Source organism: Oncorhynchus mykiss, chromosome 2, assembly GCF_057628025.1.
Source record: "Oncorhynchus mykiss isolate SJ-2025 chromosome 2, ASM5762802v1, whole genome shotgun sequence".
Taxonomy (NCBI): Eukaryota; Metazoa; Chordata; class Actinopteri; order Salmoniformes; family Salmonidae; genus Oncorhynchus; species Oncorhynchus mykiss.
In genome coordinates this window covers 5,237,032-5,249,156 of record NC_143023.1, presented here as the reverse complement: position 1 = coordinate 5,249,156, position 12,125 = coordinate 5,237,032, and the positions used below count along the sequence as shown (strand labels likewise).

Sequence of the window (12,125 nt, the reverse complement as noted above, 5' to 3'; positions counted from 1 at the left end):
CACACCAACCCTAGTCAATACATACCAACCCTGGTCAATACATTCCAACCCTGGTCAATTCACATCAACCCTAACCCTGGTCAATTCACACCAACCCTAGTCAATACATACCAACCCTGGTCAATACATACCAACCCTAGTCAATACACACCAACCCTGGTCAATACATACCAACCCTGGTCAATACATACCAACCATGGTTAATACATACCAACCCTAGTCAATACATACCAACCCTGGTCAATACACACCAACCCTAGTCAATACATACCAACCCTGGTCAATACACACCAACCCTGGTTAAGACATACCAACCCTGGTCAATACATACCAACCCTGGTCAATACATACCAACCCTAGTCAATACACACCAACCCTAGTCAATACATACCAACCCTGGTCAATACACACCAACCCTAGTCAATACATACCAACCCTGGTCAATACATTCCAACCCTGGTCAATTCACACCAACCCTAACCCTGGTCAATACACACCAACCCTAGTCAATACACACCAACCCTGGTCAATACACACCAACCCTGGTCAATACATACCAACCCTGGTCATTACACACCAACCCTAACCCTGGTTAATACACACCAACCCTAGTCAATACATACCAACCCTGGTCAATACACACCAACCCTAGTCAATATATACCAACCCTCGTCAATACATACCAACCCTGGTCAATACATACCAACCATGGTTAATACACACCAACCCTGGTCAATACACACCAACCCTAGTCAATACATACCAACCCTAACCCTGGTCAATACATACCAACCCTGGTCAATACATACCAACCCTGGTCAATACACACCAACCCTGGTCAATACATACCAACCCTAGTCAATACATACCAACCCTGGTCAATACACCAACCCTAACCCTGGTCAATACACACCAACCCTAGTCAATACACACCAACCCTGGTCAATACACACCAACCCTGGTCAATACATACCAACCCTGGTCATTACACACCAACCCTAACCCTGGTTAATACACACCAACCCTAGTCAATACATACCAACCCTGGTCAATACACACCAACCCTAGTCAATATATACCAACCCTCGTCAATACATACCAACCCTGGTCAATACATACCAACCATGGTTAATACACACCAACCCTGGTCAATACACACCAACCCTAGTCAATACATACCAACCCTAACCCTGGTCAATACATACCAACCCTGGTCAATACATACCAACCCTGGTCAATACACACCAACCCTGGTCAATACATACCAACCCTAGTCAATACATACCAACCCTGGTCAATACACACCAACCCTGGTCTATACACACCAACCCTGGTCAATACATACCAACCCTGGTCAATACATACCAACCCTAGTCAATACACACCAACCCTAACCCGGGTCAATACATACCAACCCTAACCCTGGTTAATACATACCAACCCTGGTCAATACACACCAACCCTGGTCAATACACACTAACCCTGGTCAATACATACCAACCCTAGTCAATACACACCAACCCTGGTCAATACACACCAACCCTAGTCAATACACACCAACCCTAACCCGGGTCAATACATACCAACCCTAACCCTGGTTAATACACACTAACCCTGGTCAATACATACCAACCCTGGTCAATACACACTAACCCTGGTCAATACATACCAACCCTGGTCAATACACACCAACCCTGGTCAATACATACCAACCCTGGTCAATACACACCAACCCTGGTTAATACACACCAACCCTGGTCAATACACACCAACCCTGGTTAATACATACCAACCCTGGTCAATTCACACCAACCCTGGTCAATACACACCAACCCTGGTCAATACATACCAACCCTAGTCAATACACACCAACCCTGGTCAATACATACCAACCCTGGTGAATACACACCAACCCTAGTCAATACATACCAACCCTGGTCAATACATACCAACCCTAGTCAATACATACCAACCCTGGTCAATACATACCAACCCTAGTCAATACATACCAACCCTGGTCAATACACACCAACCCTGGTCAATACACACCAACCCTGGTCAATACATACCAACCCTAGTCAATACATACCAACTCTACCTAGTCAATACACATGCTGGGGGGGGAATCACAGATCAGTTATCTTTCCAAGAAAATGTACTTCCTAAATATGATTAGGCTATAGTTTGCTACATTGCCTATATATAAATAAACATTGATCACTCATATTAGTCTCCGTCTGAAAATCGGCCCACTCATAAAAGGGAGGTAAGAAAACGTAGCTCTAGAGAAAGTGAAAGTCTCTCCAACTCAGGTCTATTTAAAGTACGCCTAGCCTATTGGCTGATATATGCCAGTAATACCGATAACCTAATATAATGGTCCACGTGAGAATCTCTGGTAATTGAAATTATTTCTTAGGTTATTTTTGCGCATTTTTATATTTCCTACAGGGCGCACAATTTACTGCAACCATGGCTGGCAAGTGAGCTGAGTCGTCACATTCGTCTAAAATAACATGGCAGTATTGCGGTTGGGTTCGGGACCAGTTCTTGCGTTAGCGGATGGGAGTCGGACAGAAAGCCAGCGGGTGTGAGCGGGATGAATAAATCAGTCCTCCACAGACCTCTAGACCAGGGCTGTCAAACTCATTCCATGGAGGTCCTAGTGTCTGTGGGTTTTAGTTTTCTCCTTTCGTTTAAGCCCTAGACAACCAGGTGACGGGAGTTCTTTACTAATTCGTGACCTCAATTCATCAATCAAGTACAAGGCAGGATCGAAAACCCTCAGACACTCGGCCCTCCAATGGAATGAGTTTGACACGTGCTCTAGACGATGTCCAATTCTCTCTGACTATAGACAATCAAGTCACCTTCTTCTTCTTCTTCTTCGTATTCATTCTGCAGTGATTTAAAGTCTGTTCTGAACATGTGTTCCTCAGGTATGGAGGAGGCTCACTGTGACAGGACAGAGTTCCTCAGCTCATACATGCCGTCCACTGTTGATGACATCATCCTGATCCCCGGCTCCCTGGGCAGGATCCGCTCCAGGTACCCCAACAACTCCAAATGTGAGCGTTTGGTTTGTTTGTCTGATTGGTGTGTTGATGTATTGATTGATTGACCATTTTAAAACACAATACTGTATTGAAGAACATGCCTTAATAAAATCATTGAGGATTTAATCAACTACAAAATCAGAGACCTATTTCTAATGTGGTCCTCATAGGCTGCGTTTAGACAGGCAGACCCATTGTGGTCCTCATAGGCTGCATTTAGACAGGCAGACCCATTGTGGTCCTCATAGGCTGCGTTTAGACAGGCAGACCCATTGTGATCCTCATAGGCTGCATTTAGACAGGCAGACCCATTGTAGTCCTCATAGGCTTCGTTTAGACAGGCAGACCCATTGTAGTCCTCATAGGCTTCGTTTAGACAGGCAGACCCATTGTGGTCCTCATAGGCTTCGTTTAGACAGGCAGACCCATTGTAGTCCTCATAGGCTTCGTTTAGACAGGCAGACCCATTGTGGTCCTCATAGGCTTCGTTTAGACAGGCAGACCCATTGTGGTCCTCATAGGCTTCGTTTAGACAGGCAGACCCATTGTGGTCCTCATAGGCTTTGTTTAGACAGGCAGACCCATTGTGGTCCTCATAGGCTTCGTTTAGACAGGCAGACCCATTGTGGTCCTCATAGGCTGCGTTTAGACAGGCAGACCCATTCCTCCAGTTACTGGAAAGTGTGTAGAGAAAGACAGAGTACTGTATCTCAGTGACCCTGATCCTTGACTGGGTCACATGGCCAGGTCAGTCGAGACCAAAACAATAACATAACTTTAGCATGTATCTTTCTGCTCAGAAGAGCACGCCTCCTCGTCCCCAGACTAGGTTGATGTGTCCCTACTGATCCAGTTATGGACTGCGTCCTCGGTAGTACGGTAGAACGAGGCACATTTCCTAACAGTCGACAGTCAATCAGAACACTGTTTGTCTTTTTTCAGATGATGCCAAATCTGTTATTGCAAATCTTACAGTGAGTATTATACACATTGTATTTCCATACACATTGTCTTCTCTATAAGTCATTGTTCTGACCAATATTCATACCTGTGTTGTGGTGTCAGAGGTTGAGGTGAAAAATACAGAATTATAGTTTATGAAATAGGGGTGATAAAGTTGTACTACAGAGCACCTGGAATCGTGTTGTTCTGCCCCCTCAGTGTAAAAAGACAGAGCAGCACTTCAAGCCCTATCTGAAGCAGCATCTCCCCAAGCGCCTTCACTACGCCAACAACAGGAGAATAGAGGAGATCCACCTGTTAGTGGAGAGGAAGTGGCATATCGCAAGGTTATACCCTCTCTGTCTCTCTGTCTCTCTGTCTCTCTCTGTCTCTGTCTCTCTCTCTCTCTGTCTCTCTGTCTCTCTCTCTCTGTCTCTCTCTGTCTCTCCCTCTCTCTGTCTCTCTGTCGCTGTCTGTCTGCTGTCTCTCTGTCTCTCTCTGTCTCTGTCTCTCTCTGTCTCTCTCTGTCTCTCTGTCACTGTCTCTCTGTCTCTGTCTCTCTCTCTCTCTCTGTCTCTGTCTCTCTGTCTCTCCCTCTCTCTGTCTCTCTGTTGCTGTCTCTCTGTCTCTGTCTCTGTCTCTCTCTCTCTCTCTGTCTGTCTCTCTCTTTGTCTCTTTCTCTCTCTCTCTCTCTCTTTCTCTCTCTCTCTCTCTTTTTCTCTCTCTCTGTCTCTCTCTCTGTCTCTCTCTCTCTCTCTGTCTCTCATTTCGAAACAGACATAGACCACAGATGTTTTGCTATGGTGTGTCCTATTGGTGGTGTGTCCTATTGGTGGTGTGTCCTACATGTGGTGTCCTACATGCTGTGTCCTATGGGTGGTGTCCTACATGTGGTGTCCTACGGGTGGTGTCCTATTGGTGGTGGTGTCCTATTGGTGGTGGTGTTCTATTGGGGGTGTGTTCTATTGGTGGTGGTGTCCTATTGGGGGTGGGCCCTATTGATGGTGGTGTCCTATTGGGTGTGTGTCCTATTGATGGTGGTGTCCTACTGGTGGTGGTGTCCTATTGGGGGTGTGTTCTATTGGTGGTGGTGTCCTATTGGGGGTGGGCCCTATTGGTGGGGGTGTCCTATTGGGTGTGTGTCCTATTGGGGGTGTGTCCTATTGATGGTGGTGTCCTACTGGTGGTGGTGTCCTATTGGGGGTGTGTCCTATTGGGGGGGGGGGTGTCCTATTGATGGTGGTGTCCTATTGATGGTGGTGTCCTACTGGTGGTGGTGTCCTATTGATGGTGTGTCCTATTGATGGTGTGTCCTATTGGGGGGGTGTCCTATTGATGGTGTGTCCTATTGGGGGGGTGTCTTATTGGGGGGGGGGGGGGGTCCTATTGGTGGTGGTGTCCTATTGGTGGTGGTGTCCTATTGGTGGTGGTGTCCCATTGGTGGTGGTGTCCTATTGGTGGCGTGTCCTATTGGTGGTGGTGTCCCATTGGTGGTGGTGTCCCATTGGTGGTGGTTTCCTATTGGTGGTGTGTCCTATTGGTGGTCGTGTCCTATTGGTGGTGGTGTCCTATTGGGGGTGTGTCCTATTGGTGGTCGTGTCCTATTGGTGGTGGTGTCCTATTGGGGGTGTGTCCTATTGGTGGTGGTGTCCTATTGGGGGTGTGTCCTATTGTACCCTGTTCCTGGAGCAGGCAGTGTCTGTTAACATGAACCTGGACAGACTCTGTATGTTGGTCATCATCAGTCCCAGTGTTGGTCAGACCCAGTGGAAAGTTGTCAGTCACTGAGTAAACACATGAGGTAATGCCTGTCTGTCGCGGGCGACAACTGAAAACAAATCAAGACAGAGAGGAGATGGCTGGTTCAGAATATGCTCCATGGGGACGAACACCCTGTTTGAGTTGGCATGCCACAGAGCTCCATGGGGACGAACACCCTGTTTGAGTTGGCATGCCACAGAGCTCCATGAAAGAGATCTTTGAGATCCCTCCTCCTGCCTGCTAAGATATAGACTAGTTTAAATCGCTGGCACCATGATTTGTGAACTTAATGCTTTCTGAGTGAGAAATTCTTACCCCTCCAGCAGCTTTGCAGCTAGCAGAGTAAAACTGTCTCTGAAATTAAATACTTAAATTAAATGAAATATTTGTTAGCCGTTTTCCCTGCCCGTTGGTGATTTTTCAGGCTCTACGTGCTTGTGGCTTGTCCCCTACACAGACACCACAGACTGTAGTGTTTAATGCAAACTTCATATAAAAAGTGTCTGTTTACCTTTTACATGGCTTTACAGGGAAATCGGGTCGGCCTTGGAAAAAACGGAATCCTTTACACTTGGGTTTATAAGGATTTCAGTGTGTTACTGTGTATGTAGGGCTGTATCTGTGTGGTCTGCTTTGAATCAAATCAAATGTTATGAAAATCAGACACAATGTCCTTGAATGTTTATTTAGGCTGCATATAGTCTTCATCCCGGTGAGGAATTGTAGATAGTTAATATTATTAAAACCATGAATTGTCTGATGTTGGAATTATTATTATTTTTTTTGCATCATGCTGTCTGTTACAGGAAGTCTCCAGAAGGAGGAAAGAGGCACCCTGGGAAATGTGGTTTTGCAGGAGATCACGGTTATGACAACAAGATAAACAGCATGCAGGTATGTTAGTTTTTATCCTCATCTTGATTGAAGTGTTCTCGTTACCATAAATGATTAATCATTACCTTCATCCTGTTCCTGCTCTTTAGACCATTTTCTTTGGATATGGACCTATGTTTAAATTCAAGACCAAAGTGCCCGTTTTTGAAAACATTGAACTTTACAATGTCATGTGTGGTAAGGCATCTTCATTATTGTTTTTTACTTGAGGGAGGCATACAGTAGCACTCATCAGCCCATACTCATACGTAATGGACAGTGAAGTTGTGTTGCATTGACTTGGGATCTTTTACTGTAATCGTAACAATACAATACTTTATTGTCCATTTTCATGGGATAGACCTGCTTGGCCTGAACCCTGCCCCTAACAACGGGACTCATGGCAGTCTGAACCACCTGTTGAAGAGCCCGGTCCACAAGCCCACCGTGCCAGAGGAGGTGTCTAAACCCACCATCTCAGGTCCCATCATTACTCTGACCGATGACTTAGGCTGCAGCTGTGATGACAAGGTCAGCTACAGAACAGCATAGCTCTTATAGCCATAGAGATAGATACTGTATCACTGTAGAGATAGATACTGTAGAGATAGATATTGTATCACTGTAGAGATAGATACTGTAGCATTATAGAGATAGAGACTGTAGAGATGTATACTGTATCACTGTAGAGATAGAGATATATACTGTATCACTATAGAGATAGATACTGTATCACTGTAGAGATAGATACTGTATCACTGTTGAGATAGATACTGTATCACTATAGAGATAGATACTATAGAGATAGATACTGTATCACTGTAGATATAGATACTGTATCACTGTAGAGATAGATACTGTACCACTATAGAGATAGATACTGTATCACTGTAGAGATAGATACTGTATCACTGTAGAGATAGATACTGTATCACTATAGAGATAGATACTGTAGAGATAGATACTGTATCACTGTAGAGATAGATACTGTATCACTATAGAGATAGATACTGTATCACTGTAGAGATAGATACTGTATCACTGTAGAGATAGATACTGTATCACTATAGAGATAGATACTGTATCACTGTAGAGATAGATACTGTATCACTGTAGAGATAGATACTGTATCACTGTAGAGATAGATACTGTATCACTGTAGAGATAGATACTGTATCACTATAGAGATAGATACTGTAGAGATAGATACTGTATCACTGTAGAGATAGATACTGTATCACTATAGAGATATATACTGTAGAGATAGATACTGTATCACTGTAGAGATAGATACTGTATCACTATAGAGATAGATACTGTATCACTGTAGAGATAGATACTGTAGAGATAGATACTGTATCACTATAGAGATAGATACTGTAGAGATATATACTGTATCACTATAGAGATAGATACTGTAGAGATAGATACTGTATCACTGTAGAGATAGATACTGTATCACTGTAGAGATAGATACTGTAGCACTATAGAGATAGATACTGTATCACTATAGAGATAGATACTGTAGAGATAGATACTGTATCACTGTAGAGATAGATACTGTATCACTATAGAGATAGATACTGTAGAGATAGATACTGTATCACTATAGAGATAGATACTGTATCACTATAGAGATAGATACTGTAGAGATAGATACTGTATCACTATAGAGATAGAGATAGATACTGTAGCACTATAGAGATTGATACTGTTTCACTATAGATATTGATACTGTATAAACTGTAGAGTTAGAAACTGTAGAGATAGAAACTGTAGAGATATATACTGTTTCACTGTAGAGATAGATACTGTAGAAACTGTAGAGATAGATACTGTAGAAACTGTAGAGCTAGATACTGTAGAGATAGATACTGTAGAGATAGATACTGTAGAAACTGTAGAAACTGTAGAGATAGATACTGTAGAAACTGTATGTATCTCTATGGCTCCCACCACAGAACTAGAATGAGATTGTATTTTTATGGCTTTCACAGCCGTAGACAGACTGATATTGAAGCTTTTGGTTTTTATATCAACTTGATATTTGCTTCAATAAAGTAAATCCGAATGATTTCTGCATCTCAAGAAATAGACTACATGTTGTTATATTGATCTGTATAGCGTGTGTGTTTGACCTATGACCTGACTGATATCTGTAGCACTGGGCATTACTACATGTTGTGTATTTTACGTGTCTAAACTGGTTTCTGTGTCTGCCACTGACTGTTGTCTCTGTAATCCATAGCTACTGTTACACATTCTCATGCTTGTTTGTTTGATTCCCTCTTCTTCTTATTTCTGTCTGTGAAGTCCTCTTGCTTCTGCAGAGATTATAGATGTTTTTGCAAGAGATTTTCACCTTCAATCTTTTGCAGTTGCGTTCAAAAAATAGGGGGCAGAGAGCATTGAAAGTCCCCGTTGTAAGAGGCTATAACCTGGAGTCACTGTGGCTCTGTCTCTTACAGAACAAAGTGGAAGAGCTTAATCAGAGACTGAGGCAAGCTGTCGATGGTACGTCTCTCTCTGGTCCACATCGTTGGTCTTATGACTGAGTAGTAGTAATGCTAATACCTGTGTAATAACACTAATTACGGCCGCCAACAATGTTGTTATTAACATTTTATTACATAGACGTGTCAGTAAAGGGTTGTATTATGTCCTATTTCTCATATCACTATTGAATATCCTCTCCAGAGTCTTGTTACCAGCTTTTAGGATGATGGTCTTCTCTTCCAGACAGCAAGAACCTCCCTCATGGTCGCCCGGCAGTTCTGTTCCGTACTAAATACAGTATTCTACACCACAGTGACTATATCAGTGGGTACAGTGAATCACTGTCTATGCCCCTGTGGACGTCCTACACAGTCTCCAAACAGGTATGTCATACAGGACACAGCATTCTACACAGTCTCCAAACAGGTATGTCAAACAGGACACAGCATCCTACACAGTCTCCAAACAGGTATGTCAAACAGGACACAGCATTCTACACAGTCTCCAAACAGGTATGTCAAACAGGACACAACATTCTACACAGTCTCCAAACAGGTATGTCTTACAGGACACAGCCTACATGTTTCCTGCCTGGTTTATTTTGATATCAGCTATATGCTATTTACTGTGTTTATAACTGATGTTTGACAAGGGAAAACAGCTCCTTCAATAATCCTCTCAAGATAAACCCATGGACTGGTACATACCTCATCAATACTTAATGTTGACTGCTCATTTCAACATGGACTGGTACATACCTCGTCAATACTTTATGTTGACTGCTCATTTCAACATGGACTGGTACATACCTCGTCAATACTTTATGTTGACTGCTCATTTCAACATGGACTGGTACATACCTCGTCAATACTTTATGTTGACTGCTCATTTCAACATGGACTGGTACATACCTCGTCAATACTTTATGTTGACTGCTCATTTCAACATGGACTGGTACATACCTCGTCAATACTTTATGTTGACTGCTCATTTCAACATGGACTGGTACATACCTCGTCAATACTTTATGTTGACTGCTCATTTCAACATGGACTGGTACATACCTCGTCAATACTTTATGTTGACTACTCATTTCAACATGGACTGGTACATACCTCGTCAATACTTTATGTTGACTACTCATTTCAACATGGACTGGTACATACCTCGTCAATACTTTATGTTGACTACTCATTTCAACATGGACTGGTACATACCTCGTCAATACTTTATACTGACTACTCATTTCAACATGGACTGGTACATACCTCGTCAATACTTTATGTTGACTGCTCATTTCAACATGGACTGGTACATACCTCGTCAATACTTTATGTTGACTACTCATTTCAACATGGACTGGTACATACCTCGTCAATACTTTATGTTGACTGCTCATTTCAACATGGACTGGTACATACCTCGTCAATACTTTATGTTGACTACTCATTTCAACATGGACTGGTACATACCTCGTCAATACTTTATCATGACTACTCATTTCAACATGGACTGGTACATACCTCGTCAATACTTTATGTTGACTGCTCATTTCAACATGGACTGGTACATACCTCGTCAATACTTTATGTTGACTACTCATTTCAACATGGACTGGTACATACCTCGTCAATACTTTATGTTGACTGCTCATTTCAACATGGACTGGTACATACCTCGTCAATACTTTATGTTGACTGCTCATTTCAACATGGACTGGTACATACCTCGTCAATACTTTATGTTGACTACTCATTTCAACATGGACTGGTACATACCTCGTCAATACTTTATGTTGACTACTCATTTCAACATGGACTGGTACATACCTCGTCAATACTTTATCATGACTACTCATTTCAACATGGACTGGTACATACCTCGTCAATACTTTATGCTGACTACTCATTTCAACATGGACTGGTACATACCTCGTCAATACTTTATGTTGACTGCTCATTTCAACATGGACTGGTACATACCTCGTCAATACTTTATGTTGACTACTCATGTCAACATGGACTGGTACATACCTCGTCAATACTTTATGTTGACTGCTCATTTCAACATGGACTGGTACATACCTCGTCAATACTTTATGTTGACTACTCATTTCAACATGGACTGGTACATACCTCGTCAATACTTTATGTTGACTGCTCATTTCAACATGGACTGGTACATACCTCGTCAATACTTTATGTTGACTGCTCATTTCAACATGGACTGGTACATACCTCGTCAATACTTTATGTTGACTGCTCATTTCAACATGGACTGGTACATACCTCGTCAATACTTTATGTTGACTGCTCATTTCAACATGGACTGGTACATACCTCGTCAATACTTTATACTGACTACTCATTTCAACATGGACTGGTACATACCTCGTCAATACTTTATGTTGACTGCTCATTTCAACATGGACTGGTACATACCTCGTCAATACTTTATGTTGACTACTCATTTCAACATGGACTGGTACATACCTCGTCAATACTTTATCATGACTACTCATTTCAACATGGACTGGTACATACCTCGTCAATACTTTATACTGACTACTCATTTCAACATGGACTGGTACATACCTCGTCAATACTTTATGTTGACTACTCATTTGAACATGGACTGGTACATACCTCGTCAATACTTTATGTTGACTGCTCATTTCAACATGGACTGGTACATACCTCGTCAATACTTTATGTTGACTGCTCATTTCAACATGGACTGGTACATACCTCGTCAATACTTTATGTTGACTACTCATTTCAACATGGACTGGTACATACCTCGTCAATACTTTATGTTGACTGCTCATTTCAACATGGACTGGTACATACCTCGTCAATACTTTATGTTGACTGCTCATTTCAACATGGACTGGTACATACCTCGTCAATACTTTATGTTGACTGCTCATTTCAACATGGACTGGTACATACCTCGTCAATACTTTATGCTGACTACTCATTTCAACATGGACTGGTA

General features: G+C 42.5%; 1 protein-coding gene across 2 annotated transcripts in view; it reads left to right on the top strand.

Moving 5' to 3' along the window:
* The window catches only part of LOC149984768 (autotaxin-like), a 43,472-nt gene that overhangs the window by 19,455 nt on the left and 11,892 nt on the right, over positions 1–12,125 (top strand). Inside the window, exons 13-20 of one of the 2 annotated variants that reach the window (XM_090186129.1) lie at positions 2,940–3,068; positions 3,999–4,030; positions 4,218–4,345; positions 6,566–6,653; positions 6,743–6,830; positions 6,994–7,163; positions 9,101–9,146; positions 9,372–9,511. In XM_090186129.1, coding sequence (XP_090042255.1) covers positions 2,940–3,068; positions 3,999–4,030; positions 4,218–4,345; positions 6,566–6,653; positions 6,743–6,830; positions 6,994–7,163; positions 9,101–9,146; positions 9,372–9,511 — 821 coding nt within the window. Of the gene's footprint in view, positions 1–2,939; positions 3,069–3,998; positions 4,031–4,217; positions 4,346–6,565; positions 6,654–6,742; positions 6,831–6,993; positions 7,164–9,010; positions 9,147–9,371; positions 9,512–12,125 lie in introns of both variants that reach the window. The other variant, XM_090186122.1, reaches the window with a different exon arrangement.